The sequence below is a fragment of the Cnephaeus nilssonii genome, assembly GCF_951640355.1.
Source record: "Cnephaeus nilssonii genome assembly, chromosome: 7".
In the NCBI taxonomy this organism is placed as follows: domain Eukaryota; kingdom Metazoa; phylum Chordata; class Mammalia; order Chiroptera; family Vespertilionidae; genus Cnephaeus; species Cnephaeus nilssonii.
In genome coordinates, this window is record NC_137078.1 from 93,862,873 (window position 1) to 93,887,487 (window position 24,615).

At 56.8% G+C, this 24,615-nt stretch overlaps 1 protein-coding gene across 2 annotated transcripts in view; it reads right to left on the bottom strand.

Annotated features, from left to right (window-relative positions):
* PADI1 (peptidyl arginine deiminase 1) overlaps positions 1 to 24,615 on the bottom strand; it is a 31,085-nt gene that overhangs the window by 6,191 nt on the left and 279 nt on the right. For both annotated transcript variants that reach the window (XR_013813744.1, XM_079776242.1), the window contains exons 2-13: positions 13,928 to 14,108; positions 12,720 to 12,792; positions 12,039 to 12,100; positions 10,390 to 10,507; positions 10,132 to 10,257; positions 8,181 to 8,353; positions 7,984 to 8,087; positions 6,586 to 6,709; positions 6,112 to 6,219; positions 4,444 to 4,595; positions 1,598 to 1,742; positions 185 to 278 (exon numbers count right to left, since the gene is read on the bottom strand). Coding sequence is in view for 1 of the 2 variants with exons in the window: in XM_079776242.1 (XP_079632368.1) it covers positions 185 to 278; positions 1,598 to 1,742; positions 4,444 to 4,595; positions 6,112 to 6,219; positions 6,586 to 6,709; positions 7,984 to 8,087; positions 8,181 to 8,353; positions 10,132 to 10,257; positions 10,390 to 10,507; positions 12,039 to 12,100; positions 12,720 to 12,792; positions 13,928 to 14,108 (1,460 nt within the window). In the remaining variant the exon portion in view is untranslated. The remainder of the gene's footprint in view (positions 1 to 184; positions 279 to 1,597; positions 1,743 to 4,443; positions 4,596 to 6,111; positions 6,220 to 6,585; positions 6,710 to 7,983; positions 8,088 to 8,180; positions 8,354 to 10,131; positions 10,258 to 10,389; positions 10,508 to 12,038; positions 12,101 to 12,719; positions 12,793 to 13,927; positions 14,109 to 24,615) is intronic.

A 24,615-nucleotide genomic window follows, 5' to 3' on the forward strand; every position in this document is an offset into this window, starting at 1 on the left:
GGGAGCGCCCTCATCCTTAGCTCCCACGTGAGAGTCAGGAGAATTAGTGACGTCGGGCTCTGAGCTCAGATCTGCAGTCAAAGGGCCTGTAGACGGGGCACAGTCAGGAAACGCAGCAGCGGTGCCCAGGGCTGGCAGTGTCAGGGCAGCGTCCCCGCAGGACGCCTGGGTCATTGGCACTCACCATCAAACTGGACCGCCTTCCCGTAGCCCTCCGCTTTCTTCTCTTGGAACAGTTTAAGGCAAGCACTGGGGCTCGCCAGGAGCAGCCGGAAGCCCTGGCACAGAGGGAGGGAGAAGAGCTCAGTGCACGGGTTCCCCCTAGTGCCGGAGACCCCAAATTCAGGAGGGGCCTGAGTTCAGAGGCCAGACCACGCACGGGACACTCCTCTCACCTCAACGTCACCCACCGGCTACAAAGAACTACCAACAGGTCCTCCAAGCTGGTTCAGGCCTCTAGGCCTTTGTCCATGGCGTTCTCCCTGCCTGGGGGTCCTTCCCTGCTTTACCCACCTGGGAATTCAGGCCCCCTCCCAGGCTGCTTGCTCCCTGAAGGCTGTGCCCTCTCTGCAAGGCGGTCAACTAAGGGATTAACATATTGGCCCAGAGCCCACTGTCTGGGTTTGAATCCTACCCTACCTGTTAATTGCCCTTCTGAGCCTGTTTTCTCATCTACAAAATGGGGACAATGATAATAGTAGCCACCTCATGAGAATTAAGTGAATTAAAACATCCTATCTAATAAAAGAGTAATATGCAAATTGACTGTCACTCAAACACACAAGATGGCTGCCCCCATGTGGTCAAAGATGGCTGCCCCCATGTAGACACAAGATGGCCAGCAGGGGAGGGCAGTTGGGAGGGACCAGGCCTGCAGGGAAGGGCAGTTGGGGGGGACCCAGGCCTGCAGGAGAGGGCAGTTGGGGAGGGGGAAACCAGACCAGCAGGGGAGAGCAGATAGAGGCGATGAGGCTGGCAGGGGAAGGCAGTTGGGGGCGACCAGGCCTGCAGGGGAGGGCAGTTAGTGGTGACCAGGCCTGAAGGGGAGGGCAGTTAGGGGCAATCAGGCTGGCAGGGGAGCAGTTAGGCATCAATCAGGCTGGCAGGGGAGTGGTTAGGGGGTGATCAGGCTGTCAGGCAGAAGCAGTTAGGGGCAATCAGGAAGGCAGGCAGGCAAGCAGTTGGGAGCCAGCAGTCCCAGATTGGAGAGGGTGCAGGCTGGGCTGAGGGACACACACCCCCGTGCACGAATTTTGTGCACCAGGCCTCAAGTGTACACACAATAGGTGCTCAGTAAATGTTACCAATTTTTTATCAGTGTCATTTCACAAGGGTTTTGGCTGAGAGGTGGGGATCAGAGGAAACACCAAGTAAGTGTGAGAATGTGTGTGAGTAGTGAGCCACTGAGTGCCCTCCTGACCTGAGCTCTGACCTCCTCCAAGAAGCCCTCCAAGATTAATGCCCTTGGCCTCAGGGGTACCCTGCCTCTGAGCTCAGTACGGATTAGGTGTTGAGTTGGTCCCAAGTAGCTTTGCCCTGTTTCGTCCCATCAGGTCAGGCAAGGGTAGAGGTGGTTCACGCAGGAGAGGGGGCACACCTTTTGGTCGGAGGTGGGCACAAAGGTCAGGAATTCATCCACGTGGCCCACGGCGAGCCAGTCAGAGTAGAGCTCCACGGGCGCCTGCACCTGCTGGGCCTTCAGGAAGTCACGCACCACCTTGGCCATTCGCCGCCCACCTGACCTGCCGGGGGAGGGAGAGAGTGGCCATCACCTCATGGTGACCTGTGGGTGTGGAGGTCAGATGCAGGGCCCTGATGTCTTCCACATCTCAGAGTTTTCGAGGATGTAGCTCATCTGAGGGTGTGGAATCTGCATTTTGACAAGCATCTTAGCTGACTCAAGAGAACCACTGCCCACTCAGTTTGTGGTTCTTGAGATGAAGTCTGAGCATTTTCAAACCAGCCTTTCTTAGCAGAGACAGGGAAGGAGGGAGGGACGAGGGTGGCCTAGAACAGGGGACAGGGGACAGGGGCGCAGGAGCTGGAGTCCCAGAGCTGAGGAGACGTTACCCAGGAAGGGCCATGTCCCTAGTTCACAGATGAGGCAGCTGAAGCCTTGTCTAAAGTCAGAACAATATATTATTCTTTGGGCACTTTCCACTCTCCTTGACACAAGTAACCATGTGCAAACACACGTGCAAAGATTTTTTTCAATATGTTTTACAAAAAAGGGGTCACATTTCTTGCCCTGGCTTGTCAGTTTAAGGACACACGGATGCACTCCCAGCCCGCATCCAATCTGGTGGTTCCACCTTAAACAGAACACAATCCGGCCTTGCCCGGGCTCCTCCTCTGCCACCACCCAGCCAGTGACACCTCCCTCACCTAAATAATCCCAGTGCCTGTCCCTTTCCCCATTCTCCCAGCTTTCGGCCTTGCTCCTCCGCAGCCTAACCAGAGGGAAGCTTTTAAATATGTCAGAGCATATCCCTCCTCTGGACAAAACCCTCACATCACTCCCATCTCACTAACTGTAAATGCAAAGTCTTCACAAGGACCTGCACAGCCCCACCAATTCTGACGTCCCCCCTCCTGCCACTCTCCTCTTCAATCACTCAGTTCCAGCCTGACCTCCTGCTGTCCCTCAAATATAGCAGGTACATTCCTACCTCAGGGCCTTTGCACATGCTATTTCTACTAAGAATTGCTGCCCACTCCCCACAAGTTTAATTCAAATGCTACCTTCTTTCACTATGAGGCCTTTGAAATTAAAACAATCCCTCAACCCTCTTACCAGCTTTATTGTTCTCTACACCATCCGCTACTGGTTGGCACACTTGATGTCTTCCTGTCTGGCATCACACTAGGATCCAAGTTCTAGGAGGGCTGGGATTTTTGTCTATGCTCACTCCGTATCTCTTATATAATAGATGCTAAAAGCATATCTGTGAATGATGTGAATGATATCCATTCCTTCGAACCACTGTGTGCTAATCCAGGGCCGATATAACTCGAATATGTCATAGGCACCGTCTAGAAGGAAGTCCCAACAAGGTAGAACCACCAGATTGGACAACACTGCTTTGATTTTGGGGATGGGATTGTGGGAAATATTTTTCTTGTATTTCTGTTATCTTAATAGAGTGCTGGTAATTTTATTTTATTTATTTATTTATTTATTTAATTCTCACCTGAGGGTATTTTTTCTTTTTTTCTTTTTTTGGAGGGAAGAGTAGAAGAGAGAGGGAAAGACAGAGAGAAACATCGATGTGAGCGAAACACATCAATTGGTTTCCTCCTGCACGTGCCCCGAGCAAGGCCCAGGCCAGGGAGGAGTCTGTAACCAAGGTATGTGCCCTTGACCAGAATCAAACCCGGGACCCTTTGGTCCTCAGGCCGAGGCTCTATCCACTGAGCCAAACCAGCTAGGGCCAGTGTTGGCAATTTTAAAAGACTTTTTACAAAACAGTGAGATGGTGGAGAAGAAACTGCACATGAGCAGAAAGCGGCAGGAATCAGAGACATGGAGGTTGGAGGAAGGGCAGAGTCCCTCCTAGGGGTGCTCTACAGCCATCTGCCCGGAGGCAGGGGCAACCCAGGAGGCATCGGACCTGGTCTCTGAGCTACATCAGAGCTGCCACCAGGAGGCAGCATTGCACAGAGATTGTTCTAAATGTGAGCGCAGAGTGGAGAACCCACGATGAAGCATGGACCGGCATTTGTTGGGCACCGTGTGCCGGCCTGAGGCTCCCCACACTATCCGAACCAGCCACCTGCAACCCATGCTGACCCCTGGGCCCTTTCGAGCTTGGCTAGGTCAGCAGATGTTTTGACCTCCTACAGGGAGCGGGCAACAGCTCTATCTCCTGCCTGTGCATCAAACTGCACATCTCCCCAGCTCTTCTGACTTTCAGGAGGCTGGGAATCTGGCTTTCTATGTGAGGCCTCCTGAGACATAGATATATATGTACATGTGTCATTAAGCTCACACAATTCTAGGCAGGCCAAAGACCGTGAACATCAGTTTGTAAGTGTCCTCCTAAGATTCTGTGACCTTCCAAATCGAAGAGTCTAGGCCAGTGGTCGGCAAACTCATTAGTCAACAGAGCCAAATATCAACAGTACAACGATTGAAATTTCTTTTGAGAGCCAAATTTTTTAAACTTAAACTTCTTCTAACGCCACTTCTTCAAAATAGACTCGCCCAGGCCGTGGTATTTTGTTGAAGAGCCACACTCAAGGGGCCAAAGAGCCGCATGTGGCTCGTGAGCTGTAGTTTGCCAACAACTGGTCTATGCCTCCGAGTCTCTGATTCTTGAACCCATGCAGGAAGTTAAGACCGCTTCTCAGACTGGAGACTTGTGTTCGCGGTGAGGGAGCTGGAGGGTGGATGCTGCGGTCAGTGTCCTACGCCCTGCGCCTCCCTCCCGCCCTGCCTCTCACTTGGGGAAGCTGCTGCCGATGAGGATCCGGCCCAGGGGGTACTCCTTGCCGCCCACGGTCACCGGTGGGCTGACGTCCAGGTTGCCGAAGGAGTCGAGGCCAGAGGCGCCAGCGAAAGGGATTTCCTGGGTTACGTATCCAAAGTCGGGGCCCTGTGGGAGAACCAGCAAGACGCCCCCACCCCCAGAAGGAAGGGTCAGTTAGAACAGGAAAACCACCTCTATCCACTGTTCACAGACCCCCCACTCTCTGAGCACCCTGCAATTCAAGTCCAAGCCAATGAGAGCACAATCACTAGAAAAGCCCCCAGTGTCTGGAAATTGGGTGACACACTCCTGCAGAACCTGTGGGCCACAGACTACATCCAAGTGGACACGGGACAGTCTTTTGAACAGAAAGGCAATAAAAACACAGCGGATTGAAGCTGTCCTCCTGGGGAAGCACTTAGCTCTGGACGCATATTAGGAAGGGAAAAGATTGACAACTCTTAGCTTCTGTTTCCAGCTGGGGCTGGGGGGGAGGGGATGACAAATTAACCCAAAGGAAGTAGAAAGAAGGAAAGGATAAAGATGCGAGTGGAAGTCAGTGGGGAAATGCCCGGGTCAGGTCAAGCCCTTGACGCAGACTCACCCTGCAGGGCTCATTGTCCCTTTGCTGGGTCTCGTCCTGACCCCGCCAGGCTGGGGTGAATGTCCTGCTCTGTGTGCCTGAGCACCCAACTTCCCCACCACAGCCCCCCCCCCCCCACTCAGACACCGGGGTTATCCGGGCAGTGGGGGCGTGGGGGCTGGTAACAGGCAGAGTCCCTGAGCTTCAGGACCTTTCTAGGCTAGCCCAGCAGTAAAGCGCAGGAGCTATGGAGGCAGCCTCTCTGGTTTTGCATCTTAGTGCCACCACTAGCTGGGTGGCCTTGGGCCAGTACCTTAACCTCTCTGAGCCTCAGGAAGGAGAGACTTGAGGTGCCCCCTGGATTAAATGAATAACCTTGTAAAGTTGGGGAGTGCCTGGACCTCAGTGCTCAGTTGCTAGAGCTGCTCTTATGTGTAGGAAACAGCACACGCCTGGCACACAGTAGGTGTTCAGAAAATCTTTGTTACCTGAAGAGAGGCCCCAGCTCATAAAAGTAAGAGCCATGATGCCGAAACCGGTTTGGCTCAGTGGATAGAGCGTCGGCCTGCGGACTCAAGGGTCCCAGGTTCGATTCCGGTCAAGGGCATGTACCTTGGTTGCGGGCACATACCCAGTAGGGGGTGTGCAAGAGGCAGCTGATCAATGTTTCTCTCTCATCGATGTTTCTAACTCTCTATCCCTCTCTCTTCCTCTCTGTAAAAAATCAATAAAATATATTAAAAAAAAAAAAAAAGTAAGAGCCATGAGGATTTAACAAGGGTGCATTCCCCTCAAAAGGCAGTTTGGTTTCCCTTCTGTTGGCTCCCTCTTGGGGGAGAAAGGTCCTCAAGAAGACTTTATTAGCTAGCCCCTCCCAGAACATGAATCAATTTGCATTCTATTTGCATATTTGCTCAAACCTCCCACTGACACCCCATTTGCCATAGCCCTCCACCTGTGTCCTTTTTGCCCCCTAAAGGACCAGGACTAGGCAAAACTGATCGGGGTCCTATAGGAGGAGCCACCCAAGGGTTCCCCACTCTGCCCTTTGCCACATACCAGGATCCTCTTATAGGCGAACTCCTTCAGGCCCCTGTCTCGGGGGGAATCAAAGACCACGGGGAAGGATTTGTGGGGTGCCTCCACATAGCCAAATTCCATCTCGTCCTGGGAAGAGAGACGAAAAGACTACAGTGACCTCCTTGGTGTGGTTTTTCAGAACGGGGTGATCCCCCCTGGCCTGGGGCAGGGCGGGGCAGCAGATCCTCCCCAAGATCTGGGGGGTGCAGGAAAGGCCCCTTGGGACCCTGGCTAGGAGAGAACTCTGTCTGGGACCAGGGCATTTGGAGGGAAGCGGGAGAGACTGGGGTGATGCAGGCAGCGGGAAGCGTTCCCCTAACCTGCATACCCCCACCCTGAGTCCTGGGTCCCAGGTGGCCTGGCTTCTCTGGAGCCTTTCCCAAAGCCAGGTGAAGGCCGGGCTCAGGCCGCCCGGGCCACCCCACTCTCCCCCAGGGTCTGCTCCTCGCCCACCTGGATCCAGCGATCATTTCGGTTTTCGACCCAAGGGCAGATGATGAGCTTGCAGTTGGCTTTTGACACCAGGTCAGACATGTCCTTCAGAAACTTCTCATTTGAGCCATGAGCGTCTATCACGCTGCAAACAGAGGGAGAGGGGAGGGTAATAACGGCCTCTGACCTTGACCTTGGCTTTGGGGCCAGGAGGTGGGGGATGGATGGGGTGGCCTTGATCTAGTCTGTGCTGGGACCTGTGTGGCCCTTGGATGCAGGGGTTCAAGCACAGCCCTGCCTTAGAGAGGCTCACAGGCTGAGAGACGGACTATGTCCCATTGTCACATCAGTGACAGGTGCAAGGTGAGGGGCAAGCCCAGGGCTACGGAGCCTGGTGGTGAGGCACCAGCAGGGGCAGCCATAGTGGAGGTGACCCACGGACTTGATCTCACTAGTTAAGGTGGTGGCCAGGGGGGCAGGTAGCCCATCTACTCCCGTTCCACATGCCTGACCTGAACGGAGGAGTCCGGGTGGGGTTAGGGAGCCAAAGGAAAGAAAGAATTCCCTCTGAGCACCTGCGCAAGGTGAGCAGAGCAAACCTGTTTGGCCACACCCTTCCTGCCTCTTGATTTATGTTTCAGGTCAACAGCGGCACTTTCCACTGGTCTGACCTCGATGCAGGGACCTGGGGTGGCCTTGCCAACAGAGGCTCACCCAGCCATCGAGGAGAGGGGCCTGACAAGGATTCTGGGAGATGGCAGGAGGACAGGGACCTGGGACGGGCCAGGGCTCTCAGTCCACCCCAGAGTCTGGCTTCCCACATTTTTTTCAGGCCCAGGAGCATCCCCACATCAGAGAGAGGCTAGGTCTCCTGCAGCCCCCAGCAGCCTGAACAGGGCCGGGTCTCACTGCCTAGACCAGTGATGGGCAACCTTTTGAGCTTGGTGTGTCAAACTTCGCCAAAAAACTGAGCATAACTCGGGTAGTGTGTCACTTTGAGGAAAAAACATTATTTCGCAAATGTTTCATCCTCAGGAGCAGCAAATGTTTCATCCTCGGCATGCGGCCGCGTGTCATCAGAAATGGCTACGCGTGTCAGTGCTGACACGTGTGTCATAGGTTCGCCATCACTGGCCTAGACTGAACCCAAAATGTCCTGGAGCTGCTGCAGGCAGGACAGGGTAGAGGCAGGGGCACTGGAGGTTGAGTCCGTGACCACAACCAGGACCTTAGCTGCTCAGGGCGTGTGGGCTGAGGGGCCCAAGCCCGCCGGCTGCTGTCCTGCTCCCAGCTTGCGCCTGTGGGAGCCCTCACGGGTTCCATCCAGTCCGAGTGAGGGGCCCACCACAGAACAGCATCTGTTCCTGTCTCCACGATTCCAGAGATGGCAGGAGAGCTGCAGGGGGGGTGAGGCCTCACCTGCACACATACAGCTCCAGGGGGCGCTGGGTGTTGGGGGTCATGATCCAGGGGGCCATGCGGAAGGCCACAGTGTCTGTGAAGATGGGCACCTCGGGCAGGGTCTAGGGGGAAACGAGGACTCAGTGGTCCTGGAGCCTCCAAACTGGTCCCCCAAGTCCCTCAGCCCCTATCCCAGCCCCCAATGCCGTACATACCCCCATGTCCACCAGGCTGACGCTGAGAGAGACCAGCCCCGAGAAATCAGCATTGGGGAAGGTGAGCCCCTCCACATAGAAGTTGATCTTCTGCTCCCCTGGCTGCCGCTCGACTTCGTAGGACAGGTGCCGGGGCCCCAGCACCTGCTTGTAGTGTGAGAGGGAATTCCCACCTAGGGGGACCAGAGTCAGCACAGGGGCCAGTTCTGGGATATGGGTGTGGGGCTGTAAGGACAGGACGAGAGGAAACCAGGGGCAGAGCCACCTCTGTGTTCGATCTACTTGGGCTCCTCTCCAGCTCTGCCATGCACAAGCTGTGTGACGTCAGCTCAACGACTCAGCCTCTCTGAGCCGTAGTTCCTCATCTGTGAAATGGGCTAACATTCTATTTCTCACGAGGTCAATATAAGCTTTAAACCAGCTGGCACAAAAGGTGAAGACAACCCAAATGTCTATCGACAGATGAATGGATAAACAAGTTGTCATATGTCCGCACAATGGAATATTATTCATGCAGAAAAAAGAATGCAGTGCTCATAGATGCTGCAACATGGGTGAACCTTGAAAGCATTAAGTTAAGTGAAAGGAGCCAGACACAAAGGCCACACAGTGTATGATTCCACTGATATGAACTGTCCAGAATGAGCAGATCCATGGAGACAGAAAGCAGGTTAGTGTTGGCCAGGAGCTGGGGGTCGAGGGGGTGGGGGTGGGAATGGGGAGTGACTAGTAATGAGTACAGGGTTTTATTTTGGGGGAGGGGATGAAAATGTCTTGAAACTAGAGAGAGGTGGTGGTTATACAACATTGAGAATGTACTAAGTTCCACTGAATTGTTCCCTTTAAAATGGTTAAGTTTATGCTATCTGAATTTCACCTCAGTTTTTTTTTTTTTAATTGAGTAGTAATCCTGGCTGGGTGCTCATTGGTTGGAGCATCGTCCCGTGCACCAAAAGGTTGCGGGTTCAGGTCCCAATTAGGCACATACCTAGGTTGCGGGTTTGTTCCCCAGTGGGGGTGTACACAGGAGGCAACTGATCCATGTTTCTCTCTCACATCAATGTTCCTCTCTCTCTAAAAATCAATAAAAACATATCCTCGGGTGAGGATTTTTAAAAAAAGAGTAGTAAAATTGAGAGAAAAAAATGGTAGTTCTGCCCACCTCCTTCCCTCCTGGGAACTGTCCATGGCGGTTCTGGTCTCAACCGGGAAGGCTGCCGGTTCCTGAACCAAGGCTTGCTCCTGCTCTGGTGTCACGGTGTTCCCAGGCCGGCCCCTGCCTAAACCTGCCACCACTGATGCATTCAAGGAACCCTCTGGTTCCTGCCAGGCTCATTTAGCCAGAACAACAAGTTCTGGGTCTGTTGGAACAGAGGTGCATGAAGAGGAAGAAGGAAGGGGCAGGAGAGGCCTCTTGCTATTAATACAAACGAGTAAGTGCACCTCAGGGTTAAGGATGGGTATGTTTTAAGCCACAGACTTGGATTAATTAAATCTCTGGTAGAGCAGAGTTCCCAGGGAAGGCCTGGGCCTCAGCTTTGCTGGTTCCTGCCCTCCTTGACCCCCACTGGACAGTGCTTATCATGGCATCGGGGGCTCATCCCGAGCTGAGTGACCAGAGGGAGAAGGAGGAGAGGACATGGGGGCAGTGGAGAGAGAAGGGGCTTTGGCACTCAAGAGACCTGGGTCTGAATGCTTATTCCACCCCCCAAGTGGTTGTGTGACCTTAAGACAGTAAATTCAAGCATCTGAGCCTCAGTTTATCCCTCTGTAAAATGGGACTAGTTATCGAGCCTCCTTCTTGGGTAACATGTTGTGTCCGGATGGAGTGGCTGTTTGTAAGCTGTAATGAGAGTTACGAAAGGTGATGGAAGGAAGGGAGAGAGGTGGACGAGAGAAGAAAGAGTTTGGGAAGCGGAGGATGGACAGGGCAGGACACCAGGCCACTCACCCCGAGCACAGAAGACGCCCACTCTTTTGGAATCAGAAAACGGCACGTTCAGGACCAGCTTGTGGCTGTCGAAGAGCTTGTCAGGGCCATCGCAGGTCAGCACCATTGGGGACATGTCCTTCAGGTCTGCAGCGAGTGGCACCCTTGAGACAAGCCTCCCTCTTACCCCACTGACCGGCTCCCGTCCCATCCCCTCTGACCCTTTACCACCGCACACCATCACCCTGGACAACACCACATGTCCCTGCTGTCGCTCACCATCCAGTGATGTCAGCTGGCTGTTGTCAAGGTCGAGCCCCCTGGACCTGAGACCATCCCGGTCACAGTTCACCAGCAGAATGGCCCCATAGCCCGCAGGGCCCCAGTGCCAGGTTTTCTGTGGGAAAACAAGAGACCTCGGGGTCAGTGGGACCCAGGGGGCTCTGGGAAGGGGCTCTGGACATGGCTAGGGCTGGCTGCTTTGTTAGCTTGGAGACGTTTGTATCTTGTGTTTGCTTGAAGATTTACATGCCCGGCCAGCATGGTTCATGGTTGAGCTTCGACCTATGAAGCAGAAGGTCACGGTGCGATCCCTGGTCAGAGCACATATCCAAGTTGTGGGCTCGATCCCCAGTAGGGGGTATGCAGGAGGCAGCTGATCAATGATTCTCATCATTGATGTTACTATCTCCCTCTCCCTCTCCCTTCCTCTCTCTGAAATCAACAAGAATATATTTTAAAATAAGTAAAATGTTTTTTAAAAGAAGGTTTACAGAGGGCTCATGGATTTGGGCACTGAGCTCCATCCAGGTCTCTAGACCCAGAGCCACTCCACCCTGTGGGGTGAATGACCGGCGCCACCGTTCACAGCGGCCCCACCCAGCCACCAGTCACCATACTCAGATCAGCCTTCACCAGCCTGCCCTGCGCCAGTCTGCGGTGCTGGCCCTGCCCAGGCAGAGGCTGCCTCGCCCTGACCTCGATGGCACTGGAGAGTCCTGGAAAGCCCTCCTCATCCCCGCACCCTCCTGGGGCCAGTCCCGCAGGCCCCGCACAGAGGCCCGAGCCGAGGCGGGAAGGATGGCTGGAGCCCTGTCTCTATGGTTGATCGAATGATCCACGCTCTTCCTGACACGTCTCTGCTTTCTGCCCACCAACCCCGCAGTGCAGGCTCACTCTCCCACCTCACAGGAGAGGGGAGAGAGGCTGTGGGACGTCAGGTCGATGGGATTCAAACTCTGGTCTGGGGGTACTGCTGGCATATATGGCGCTTGAGTTCACCCCTCTGGGTAGGGGCTGCCCTGCACCAGGGCCCAAGACATGCCTCGTGAGATTGGCCCCACTCACCACCTGATCCAGGCAACCCGTGCGGGGAATGGCCTGCACAGCCATCCATGGCAGCCCTGCCCCATCCTGTCCACGAACCCTGTGGTCCAGGCTTCCTCTCTGGGGTCTTTCTTTGCAAACTACATCTTCTACCCTCCAGGATGGCTCCGGGTACTTCCTGTGGGGTACTGCCTTGAGCCCACCCCCCCCTCCCCCTCACTCTTTAGGGTGTAACTGGGCTGCCCACCCAGCCTCCGCCACTGGAAGCCTCGCCTTCCCCTCGCCTTCCTTCAGTCACTCAGCAACCTTTATGAAGCACCCGCCATGTTTGAGTTCCAAATACAGCCTAGAAATAGAAAACGTACCAAGCAAACGAACCAGCCCCAAGTGTAAGGTGGCATAAGAGAGACGCAGAGGGTAAGCTGCTGTGCATCACACAGTGTAAGTTACTCCCCCTTGGCAATCTGACAGTCCCCAGATGGGTCCCCTGCACTGCTGGGTGCCACAGACCCTCGGCATCCCACCCACCCCACCCCACCCCAGGCCCATGCCCAGGTTTACCTGTCTACCCTGCGGGCTTGGGGTAGCCAGGAAAGCCTCACCTTGTCGCCTTGGCTCCGCTTTGCCTTGCCCTTGCGGGCTGTGTCAACATCCAGGGAGATGTCTAGAAAGGGACCGAGAGGAGTTGCTAGAGATCACCGGGCCCCACCTTCCGCCTACAACATCCAGGTGGAGGAAAGCTTTGCCCCTCCCCAGGTCCCTGAGAAGTGGGAAGCCCTGTTCTGGGACGCCCGTGGGCAGCCCTGTGTGGTGCTGCGTGTTGGAGGGACCCACGCCTTCGTGTCTTGAATTTCTTGCTCGTCTACACTCGCTGAGTTGGAGGCCCTGACTCCCACGGTTGGGGACTAGGCCTGAGGCTCTGCGTGCTGGTTTCATAGCTTTCGGGGCCAGCTGCCCTGGTGCTCAGGCTGGCGGGGGGCGGGGGGGGGGGGGCACGTGGTTCTCCAGGGTTTAGTGCTGGCCTGGGGGTTCCAGCGGGTGTGACAGCTGGGACTCCATGTGAAGGGGCCTATTGTGGGTCTAGCTGTTGACACACGGGCAGTGCAGTTGCTAGATGCCTGTGGCCCTAAGTATTGCTGGGTCTCCATCTCTGAGGGAGCCACACCCCTCAATGGTGGAGGAAGCAGCTGGCCATGGGCTTGCACTCAGGGCCCCCCTAAGACCCTCAACAGCCACCACGGAGGAGTTGGGGATATACAGAGAGCCAGGGAGGCGGTACGTACCGACGCCAGTGAGGTAGAGCACACTCTGGCCCAGGGCACGGTCCTCGCTCTGCCCGAAGTAGGAGACCTTCACCTGTGGGGACATGGTCATCCCTAAGCCAGCATGGCCGCCCCTTCAGAGATGGCAGTGACCAGGGGTTTGGGGGTGACCCACACCTCCCAACAGCCCTGCTTAGAGGCAGGGCAAGGCCTGGGGTCCCCAGGTCCTCTCTGCTGCTGCAGGCCCATGTCTCACGGGCTCCAGGCTTGGATCCCGAGCTGCCTTCTCCAGCTAGAGGGGCTGTGGGTGCCTCCCCAGCTTCCAGGGCTGGGCAGGGTGGGGGCAGATTCTAGAGGGAGCAGGTGGACCCTCAGAAATTCATGGGGGATGTCAGAGAGAAAGAATGAGAGAAGGAGCATCCACAGCCATTGACTTAGGCCAAGTTACTCAAGGCCTCTGTTTCTTCGCCTGTAAAATGGGAACAATGACCTCCATCCCATAATAACAGCCAGTGGTGATGAGCTTTTCCCCGGATCCAGAACCCATGCCAAGTGCTCTCTCCAGGCCACTTCCACGGGCCCCCAGAATGGCCCCAGTAGACAGGGCCCATGTGTAATGAGGCCGTTCAGGGCCCTGCTGGCAGGCGTGGAGCGCGTAAGCAGAGGAGGCAAGGTCTGAGCCCGCGTGGGCTCCAGGGCCTCTGCTCTCAAAGGCTGCTCAGTCTGTGCGAGCGTTGTCCCTGCCCAATCAGTGGGTCACTGTGTGTGGTGGGAGGCTGGGGCGAGTGAGGAGGCTGTCATCTGAGCAAGAGAAGACTTCCCAGTTGTTTAGGTGCGGGAGACGCCGCACATCTAGGTGTGCCCCTGCGTCTGCCCAGGTGCGCCCACAGGTCCAGCCTACACCAGAGTGGGGGACTGGTTTGGGGTCTGTGTGTAGGGTGAGCACAGGATTGGTGTGGGATGTTTGTGACCCTGACGGGAGAGGAGCAGGCTGTGTGTTTAGGGAGAATTCATTCATGAGGACGTGTCACGTTCGGCATTGGGCGGGCTTGCGTGTTTGGGGTGTCTGTGGAGTTGTATCAGGATGTGTCATGTGGACGCAGGTGCCAAAAGCCTTTGGGGCTTGGGTGAGTGGAGTGATACGTGAGTGAGGTATGCTTTGGGGGGCTCTTACCTTGGGTGCAGGGGGGGGGAGATGCAGCCCCCTCCTGTGGGGAAGGGCCTCTTACCTTGAGATCATCTAAGGCCTTACTGGCTGTTTCCACGGACACAGTCAGGTCCACATGGGTGTCCAGGGGCCAGTGGGCTTTGTCCGTGGGCACCGTCACCCGTGTTGGGTCGTAGACAATGAAGATGTGAACCCCGGAGCTCCCAGAGACCCTGAAGCTCTTGGCGCCCTTGGGCACATCGCTGCCAGAGAAAGGAGAGGGGGGAAGGGTCCGGGGCTCAGGAGTGTGACCATCGCAAGGCCACCCAAATGCCACCCCGACAGCTGGGCTGGGAATGGGGGGGAGGGCCACGGGCCAGGAGGCCAGCCCGCTGGGCACTGGGCAGCCTAGGCTCCATCCAGCTGTCCTCTGACCTTCATGTGGCTCATCCAGGCACATTACCCCCGGCCTCAGTCTCCCCATCTGTATCACGAGGGGGTGGGGCAGAGCACTGGTGCTGAGCTTCGTTTAAGGGGGGGAGCCCTTTCAGCAGACCTCCTGGGAGCCCGAGAATCAGACAGCCCAAAGGGAGCTGGGGCCCTGGCCAGGCTCAGTGGTTAGAGCCTCAGCCCACAGACTAAAGGGTTCAATTCCCGGTCAAGGGCACGTACCTGAGTTGAGGGTTCACTCCCCACCCCCAGTCCGGGTGCCTACTGAAGGCAACCAATCTGTCTGTCTGTCTGTCGGTCTCTCTCTCTCTCCCTCCCTCTCATTCTCTCTGAAAAGCAATGGAGAAAATATCCTCAGGTGAGGGTTTTTTTAAAAAAGGGGAGATGGGGATGGGGCCAAGCCACAAAGTTCAACCCTCCAGTTTCACAGCAACCCCGAGACTCCAGGAAGCAGAGACAGCAAACCTCTGGACACCCCCACCCCACCCCACCCCAAGGCTTCCCGCTCTCGTGCTGCCATCAGGAAATGCACTGTCCGCGCCACTCCCCGGGGTCGCTGGGCAGCCTCCTCACTGGTCTCCCGGGGCCTCCGGAGCCCTCTCCGGCTGTCCCACACTCAGCATACCTAAGTCACATTGTGGACCCACGTTCAAAAACAGTGGGTCCCGTCCCACTCAACAAAGCCCCCACAGTGATAGACAAGGCCCCTCCTGGTGGGCTCCCTGCCACCTCCCCGACCTCCTCCTCCCCACTACGCACCCCTCCCCCTTGCCCACTCTGCTCCAGCCACACTGACCTTCCAGCTCTTCCATGAAGCTGCCAGGCTGGCCTGCCCCAGGGCCCTTGCACTGGCTGCTGCCTCTGCATAGAATGGTTTTCCCCCCTCCCCCCCAGCTATCCGCAAGGCTCCCTCCCTTACCCCCTTCAGGGATTGGCTTAAATGTTATGTTCTCAATGAGCTCTCCCATCACCCCATTTAATCTTCAGCTCACCCCGCCTTCTCCCCCACTCTCCTGTTACTCTGCTCATTCAGTTTATTGCCCATCTCTCCTGCTGGAAGCTCAGCTCCATGAGGGCAGGGAGTGTGGTCTGTTTTGCTCAGCGCTGTGTCCCCAGCACCGATAACAGTGTCTGGCACGTAGTCGGTGCTCATAAGCCCTTGTTAAAGGCATGAATGGGTTCAGGTACCTCTACTCGGCAAGGAGACTCGGCCCATCTGTACCCAGGAGGGATCTAGAACTTGGCTGGTGCCAGTACCCAGGGCAACTTCTCCTGGTCCACCTGGTCCACCTCATCCACCTGATACCCCAGGGCTCTGGGCTCCAGAAAGGGGGGTTGAGAAGCCCTCCGTCTGCCAGCCTCCATCCCACTCCTCACACCACCAGCTGCTCCAGCCACAGCCACAGCGCGTAGGGGCTGGCCTTCCTGGGCCGTGGAGGAGGCGATGTTCTGCAAACTCCGGCCACAGGCCCCCAGAGCGAAGCCAACGAGGCCTCAGAGGGTGCCTGCTGTCTTTCGTCCCCTGAATAAACCTGAACTGTGCACACCCTTGCTGAGCACCCTGGGTTCCCTGAGGGCCTGGGCCCCGTGGAGCTCACGACCGGAGAGGAAGTCAGAGGAGGGAACCACAGGTGCTTCTCCCTCCCCACACATCAGGGCTCTCCACGGCCATCAGCAGGGCAGAGCCACCAGCCTCAAGGTCACCTCCCAAGATCAAGTCCACGTACATAGACCCACTCGACTGCAAAGATGCCAGGGCCAGCGGGGTCCTTGGATAGATCTTCCCGCCTCCGTCCTTTCCTGGACCCCTGAGAACCCACCCAAATATGAAACCCTCTTGGGGGTGGGACAGGCAGGCACGGGAGTTTGGGTGAGTCCCAGGCTGCCCCCAGTGGGTTTGCCTCGCCAGTTCTTCGACCTGGTCCCTTTGGCTCAGGCCCCAGACACAACCAAACCCCAAGAGCAGCCCTGGCGTGCCAGGCAAAGTAATGGGCTTGAAATATCCCTTTAAATGAAAGGAACTACAGTCATTTCCACACGGGAGACGCCTGGCAGGATAATTATCCTGATCTTTATCATTTCCAGGGTCATGATGATGAGTCTGTGACCTCTCCACCCTCTGCCCCCCAGTGCCCTTCCCCCATCTTTGCAGGAGAGGGGTAGAGAGGATGTGGGAGGCGGGTAGAGGGGATGTGGGAGGGGGGTAGAGAGGATGTGGGAGAGGGGTAGAGAGGATGTGGGAGGGGGGTAGAGGGGATGTGGGAGGGGGGTAGAGAGGATGTGGGAGAGGGGTAGAGAGGATGTGGGAGGGGGGTAGAGGGGATGTGGGAGGGGGGTAGAGGGGATGTGGGAGGGGGGTAGAGAGGATGTGGGAGGGGGTAGAGGGGATGTGGGAGGGGGGTAGAGAGGATGTGGGAGGGGGGTAGAGGGGATGTGGGAGGGGGGTAGAGAGGATGTGGGAGGGGGTAGAGGGGATGTGGGAGGGGGGTAGAGAGGATGTGGGAGGGGGGTAGAGAGGATGTGGGAGGGGGTAGAGGGGATGTGGGAGGGGGGTAGAGAGGATGTGGGAGGGGGTAGAGGGGATGTGGGAGGGGGGTAGAGAGGATGTGGGAGGGGGGTAGAGGGGATGTGGGAGGGGGTAGAGGGGATGTGGGAGGGGGGTAGAGAGGATGTGGGAGGGGGGTAGAGGGGATGTGGGAGGGGGCCATCTTTGGCATTCTTAAATATCCACTTCAAATACCCCCTTCTCATGGAACAGGGTGTGGACTCTGTATGGAGTGTGGCCTCAAATCCCCCCTCAACGTCCCTCCTCAGTCACATGGATGTAACCCGAAGAGCTACTTCCTGGGGCTGTCGGGGGAGTCCATGAAATGAGGTAGTTAAAGTGTCTGGCACACAGTAGGTGCTTAATAAGTGTTAGGTGCCATCATTGTCCTTCCTATAACTCTTCCCTCAAGAGCCCAGCCCACTGGAGCCAGAGCCCGCGTCCTTGCCTCTGTCCCCACAGCACTGGTTCGGACCTTCCTGGGGCCCCTTCACAGTCCGTCTGTGTTGGCCAGAGCAGCTCCCTGCCTGACTCACGCTGCCCGACCCTGCACCCCCTGCCCGGAGCAGGCCCGGTCACCAGGTCAGTAAAGAGGTACAAGGAGAATGGAGCCAGTTCTCAGAGAATCTCACGAGAGGAGGCACAGAGGGTAGGACGGGGAGTTGCAAATCAGCAGGTCATCCTCAGCGAGGCCCACTTGCTTTGGCGTAAGGATGGCATGTTTCACGGGCAATGTGGGGGCGGGGTCTATTGGGGTGGTGTTTTCAGGCACTTACTCTATGTGCCAGGCACAAGCTCAATTTTTGATACCTATGACCTCACCCACACTTCACAACAACCCTCCCAGGTATGTGTTATTGTCTGCATTTGGCAGATGAAGAAATCTGAGAGGTTACGTAACTCCCTGGGGTCAAAAAGACGAGGAAGCAGCTTATTTGTCTTCTACTGCATGCTGCCCTGGCTGACATTAAAATGAGTGTGCGTGCCCCAGCGCGACCAGAAAATGTAGGAAGGAAAAAGGAAAATGTAGACGCTGCAACACAAATTTCTTCATCAGAGTCCTTGGGGCCTGATAGGAAGGCCTAAGGCAGGATAGAGGACACCGAGGCAGAAAAGCCATGTTCCCCCCGCCCCATCCACGCACCTGAGCCTCGCAGGAGTGAGGCCGTGCAGGGCAAGGGAACAGTGCTCGTGACCTGCTGGGCCCTGCCTGCCCCAGGAGAATGAGACTGCAGGGTACCTGCACAGGCCTTGGCTCAGAAAGGACTCTCGAAGGTCCCCCTGGTCAGCCCCTGCCCAGCACAGGACTCCATGCTTGAACACTTCCCATGACAGGCAGCTCACTACCTGACACCCCTCTGTGCTCTGACAACGCGGGTCATTAGAAAGCTTTTCCTTTGGCTTGGCTGGAACCTGCCTCCCAGAAGCTTCCACTCGCTGGAGCCCCACAGGCCACACCTAATTTCAAGTTTACCATCTGGTTTCTAGGTAGAGGAGAGATACAGAGGTCATGGCAAAGTTCCTCCCATGCCATCCATCCTACCTGCCACTTAGACTTTGCCAGCCCGTGGGGACAGAGCTGAGGGTCTGGTAGGGCCGCAGACCCCTGAACTAGGGTCTGGGCAGGGAGGTCAGAATGGCACTGACCCAGCCTGCAGATGGGTGGGGGGGGGTGGGTAGCAAAGGACCAGTGTGCCTGGAGGGTTGCCCACGGCACTGTGCCAGGGAGAGGCGAGGGCAGGAGGGGAGGATAATGCAGAATTGAGTGGGAAGGCGGGAGAGCAAGCCCGTGAGCAGCCGTGGCTCCTCTTCACACCTGGCCGGCCGCCTGCAGGCCAGGAGCCCCGAGGTGCCACCCCCCAGGTGTCCTGGACTTGAAGGCCCCTGAACCGAAGCCACAAGAGATACCATGGGACCAGCCAGCAGGTCCCGGCAGGTGGGGTCAGCTCTGTGGGCACGTCTGCCTGGAGCTGAGACTCACCCTGGCCGACTGGCCCCACCAGCTCCAGTCCTGAAGGATGGCAGCTCCCAGGGGCTCCTGGGGCTCCTGCTAGTGCTGCCGCTCAACACTCATTTCCTGCGCACCTACTGTGCATAGGGCATTGCCCTGGGCACGGATGGATGAGTCGCCCCAGGGAGACAAGGGTAGGGCCCAGACGGAGCAGGTACACTGCAGTCTACAAAACACTTACCCTCCATTCCAGTTCCACCCCCACGGCCCCTGTATGCTGAGTGTGTGTGTGTGTGTGTGTGGGGGGGGGGGTTCCTCTCCCCATTTTACAGAAGATGGACTGAAATTCAGAGGGAGTTCCTCCTTCCCCGAGATAACAATTATGGGTGCCTTATGCCTGCCATTGCTCAGGGGGGGCACACTCGGAGCCTGGAAGGAGGGCCCAGGTTGGCCAGGCCTTCTTTTAAGGGGACCCTGCCTGCCCAGGAATGGGGCTGGGACAGGGGGGGGGCAGCTCAGCCCAGGAGCCTTCCCGGCAGCGGCGAACAGGGGCCGGGGCCAGAACGGCCTGAGCGAAGGCCCTGAATGGAGAGTCACTTCTCCCCGCTCAGCCGGTTTCCCATCCGTAGAATGAAGGCAGCCAGCCTGTGCTCTGGGATCGTGAAATTCCCCGTCTGCAAAGTGGGGGTCAAATTCACAGGCGATGTTTTTCGCCATGTAGCACGGGGGCAGGGGTGCGGGGGGAAGATTCAGAGAGGCTAAGCGATGGCCAAGTTCACAGGGACTGCGAGGACCAGCCTGGCCCCGGCCGGTGGTGATGACTAAGCGCTGCCCTGTTCTCAGCCGTCATCACGTGACTCTCCTACCCCTCCAGCCCCACGTCCCACCCCACATCCCTGAGCATCAGGAGCACCTGGCAGAGCTGAATAGGGATCAAGGAGGAACCTCCATCGCCAGTGAGCGACACCCCCATTCCTTACATCTGGAATCTTCCCTCAGACCCTCCAGCCCACCCAGGGCAGAGGGGCGGGGTCCGGGAGGAGAAGGGAAAACTGGAGGTTGGAAGTGACAGGAGCTGGGAAGGGAAAGGAGAAGGTGAAGAATCGGGGTGATGCCACAACTGGAAATGATAAGGAGAGGGGGGCACAGGGGAGCGGCGATGGGGCCAGAAGCGGGCGGGAAAGAGGGGCCGATAGGGCTGAAAATGGCAGGTGGCAGCTGGGGTCAGGGGTCAGGTGGCCCCCTGAGCTGAGGGGTGGCTGGCCACTGAGGCCCTCCCTGATGAACAGTGTCAGGAACACACACTCCACCTTCCCAGAGTCTACAGCTCACGGACCTCTTGTGGCCCTGGGGAACTTATGGGGGACCCTGGCCTCCCATTTTCCAAGAACCCTCAAATCCAAACGTTAACACGTGCGATGGAATCGGATGCGGAACAGGATGGAGGGAGGAGGAGAGAAGGTCCGCACGAGGCGTGAAACCCGTGTCCCAGCCCGGCTGTCGGAACCTGCCAGTCACTGGGATTAACCCCGGCATCAATCCTGTAATTAAATGACCACGTGAAGAGCACGGTTATGCCTCACTGCACTTCTGTGCACGTTAAAGGCATTCGTTTATTCCTGAATAATTAAGGAATTAAGAACATATTGGCCACACGTTTTAGAACTCTGTTCTGGCATTTTCTTGTTTTGAAATAAGGGAGCCCCCGAGAAAGGCAGCCGCCTGGGTCCTCACCCTGGCTCGTCTGAGGGGTCCCATAGCCACCTCCCCCTGCGCTCCTTGAATTCTAGTCTCGGATCCCAAAGGGCTCTTTTGCTTTGATGCGTTTGCAGGGCTGAGGGAGGCTTGGGGAAAATTCCAGGAGGACATCCCTGTCCCCTACCCAGCCAGCCTTCTTCTCCTCCATCCCGAAGTAAATGGTCATCATGGCCTCCAGGCTGGGGCTCCGGTTGTGGCCTCTGGGCAGACAAGGAGGGCCAGGCTGGACCACTAATGGATTCCCCATGTAGTCCTCTGGGGCCACCTCCAAGCAAGGATGTAGACAGCCAGGGAAGTCTGGCCAGACCTGGGTCAAGGTGGTGAGCTAGCCCACTGGGGAGGGGCGGGGAGGGCAGGGTGGTGAGCTGGCCCACTGGGGTGAGGGGTCAGGGTGGTTAGCTTGCCTGCTGCAGGGAGGGGTAGGATCTGCAGCACATGCTACAGGGGGAACTCCAAGGGTTCTTGGGCTGAGACACCCTGGGGCACATGATCACCCAAACACAAATCTCTCTCCAAACCACCAGTCCACTCCGCACCTGGGAGAATGAGTCACTTCCCGTGATGTCACCCCACACGCCCATCCCCACGGGCTCTCCAGGAGGGTTCAGACTCCGGGCAGCTGGGGTGACGGCACACCTCCTCTTCTGGGAGGCTCCCCCTTCCACCAGCAAGGCTGGCTAAAAACCCCTTGCATGGCCTCAGCTGGCTACGCACCTAGTAAGGGGGTGGGGGAGCCCCAAGTTCATGATCGGGTGCAGCCTCTTCCCCCTAGCCGGCCAAGGCCTTGCAGTGAGCCTCAGGCTCCTCTTCAAACTTCCCCGGGTTGACAACACCATCCCCCTTTGTTCACCTCCCCGGACACTTCCACGTCCCTGTCTGCACCCAGGGCAGGCCTCGCCGGCAGGGAGTTCTCTGGGTCACTTTCCACCAATCCGCTGCAGAAGCAGCGCCTGCTTTCCAGTGCAGAGACGCAGTGGCTAGGGCCCTCGTCACCACCAACGCCAGGCAGAAGGTTCCTTTGAGTGGAGGCCTCTCAGAGTGCTCACTCAGGACCCCGAAGCAACACCCCCTCCCAGAGTCAAGCAGAGCCCGGAGCTACGAGGAACCCAGGGCCCGCACTGGAGCTGCTAAGGTGCTTGGTGGTCCCAAAGGAGACACAGTCAGCTTCATCCTCTGTTCCTTGCCACACGCACCCTGATCTGCCCTCTGTCCTCCCGCGCTCTGAGGCATGATGGAAAGCGCAGGTACCGGAGGACCCCCCAGAGCCGTCATGGCTGTGAGTACTATCCATGCACAGGGCCCTGCAATGCACATCTCATATATCCTCCTCCTAACCCAATTCGGTGCGTGCTATTGTTTCTCCATTTGTCAGATGAGGAAACTGAGGCTCAGAGACGTGCAGCAGCTTGCCCCGGGGGCACTCTGCCATGAATCGGGGAGCTAGGATGAGAAGCCAAGTCTGTCCAGCTCCAGAGTCTGGGCACTTCACCTCCACGCTGGACTGAAGAGGGGACGCAGCTCGTCTTGTTGGGACTAAGAGAGGGCCAGGGACTTGGCCCAGGCCAGACAAGTCAGTGGCGGAGGGGAAGGCTCCCAGAGGTCCCCTCGTCCAACTCCGTCAGAGGTGACCTGGCTCCCAGTCAAATGCTCACCAAGGGCCTGAGGTTCTGAAATCACCTTCCAGAAACAGCCACCGATGGGATGAGAACAGGGGTCTGGAGTCGGGAAGATGGGGCCCACAAGGGACCTCTTCCCTCCCCTTGGTGTTAAAACAGGATTGCCGGAGAAAGTACGGGATGCCTCGCTCAATTAGAATTTCAGCTGAACAGCAGATTTAAAAATACAAGTATGTCCCATGCAATACATTAGACGCCCTTTACCCGCAGGGGATACGTTCCAAGACCCACAGTGGACCCCTGACACCGTGTGGGTGGTATTTATACATACCACGTTTCGTCCTACACATGCATACCCACGGTAAAGTTTAATTTATAAACTAAGCACAGTGAGAGATGAACAGCAATAACTAATAATAAAATAGGACAATTATAACAAGATCCTGTAGTAAAAGTTATATGACTGCCTCTCCTCTCTCAAAGGACCTTATTGTACGGGGCTCACCCTCCCGTTTCTCGTGCTGAGGTGAGAGCATACGAGGCCTACGTGACGAGACACAAGCAGGTGGGCGCTGGACAAAGGGGTGATTCACATCCCAGGCAGAACGGAACGGGGCGGCGAGGTATTTCGTCACACTACTCAGAACGGTGCACAACTTAAAACACCTGAATTCTCTATTTCTAGAAGCTTCCATCTAATATTTTCGGACCATGGTAGACCGCAGCGAACTAAAACCGTGGAAAGCGAAACCGCGGATCAGGGGGAACTACTGTACTTAACAACAACAACAACAAAAGTTGCTGTTTATCTGAAACGCAACCCTCACCGGGAGTCCTCTAAGTCTGGCAACTCCCCGTGTTAAAAGGGCAGGAGATGGGGGAATAAAGTACAGTCATAATATTGTGTGTAATAACTATGGATGGTGTCCGATGGGCACTAGACTGATCCGGCTGGTCACTTCCTAAGTTCCATAAATGTCTAATCGCTATGCTGTACACCCGAAACTAACACAATAGTGCATGTCAACTGTAACTGAAAAAAACTGACCCGCTCTCCCTCCCAGGAGCATGCCTGCGCTTTCGCCTCCCCCGTCTGCCTCCCCCACAGGTGTGCACCTCCTAAACTCTAAGGGACCCCAGGAAACTTGCAGCCAGGGGAGCAATGGGCAGCAACCGCTGGTCCCCCGAGCCTGACCCCAAGGCCCCTTTTCTCTGACTCTCAGGGAGCTGACAGCAGCCCCGCCTGGGCTCGCTTCTTCTCCAAACATGTCTAGAGCCCAAGCAGCTCGGCCCAGCCTCTCTCCTGTGGCTTCTTCTACCCTAGGCCCTTCCTTGTTTCACTGCCTCCAGCTTCAATAAACATGCTCTCAAAATCAGAAGAAGGAAACACATGTTCTGTCAAGGAGCAAGAGAAAACGGGATCTCTGCTGGCCACTTAGTTCTGAGAGAACCAGCCCCACAGCAGGGCCCCCAGTAAGACCTCCAGGGTTCCTGGCTCTCCTTCCCCGGCCCTGTCACTGGGGCCTCAGGCCACTGCCGAGAGAGGGCCAGCCCGGAGGGCTTCTGGGCCAGAGGCTCACCTGAGGCTGGGTGGGAAGCCGGGCCCAGCCTTCATTCACCGGACTGGGAGAGTGCAGGTACTGAGACCCGGGAGGGACGTAGGAGCTCAGACCCCCACCGTGTAACAGCCCAGCCCCCTCTAGGAGAGGGTTCCCGCTTGAGCCCCCATCTGCAGGGGCCCCAGCCCTGTCCGTACAGCAAGATGGAATCCACAGCTCATCTGTCAGAGCTGGGAAGGCCCCAGGGATCCTCAAGTCTAACTCCATCAGGGGCCAGATGGGGAACCTGCGCCAGGTCCCTGGGCCCGCCCCCATCTGGGCAGAGCCAGGTCAGGGAGGATTTGGGCCGGCAGAAGCTGCTGCTGCTGCCCCTCGGATGTCATCGCTGCCGCCATTACCCCCACCCCCACCCCCTTCGTGGCCAACACAAACCCCAGTCTTGTTGCAAGTTCTTTTCCTTTTTTTAACTCATTGAATCAGCCCCTAATTAGTCCTTCCTGATGCCTATCACTCTGATTAGCCTCCAAAGATCAAGTTGCCACACACCTCACCCCTCCACCTCCGAGAGGTGAGTTGTTGGCAAGAAACTGAGGGACACCCAGCCCTGATCCCTGGTTTGAGCAATTCATTCTGATGCTCCACACAAGCTCCATCAGACCCCAGAACGCAGAGCCCAGACCCCAAAGCCTGACCCCAGGGCTCAGAGCTGGAACCCTTGTCCAAGGGCTCGAGGCCAGGGTCCTAATCCTGGTGCCCAAGAGCCAGGGCCCCAAGGTGGACCTGATACCCTAGAACCTCCCTCCCAAGCTCTACAGCCAACCCCACCTGCTCGACTGTCAAAACAGGTACCACGCGCCCATCCCACACCCACCCCATTGCTTCGACTCCTTC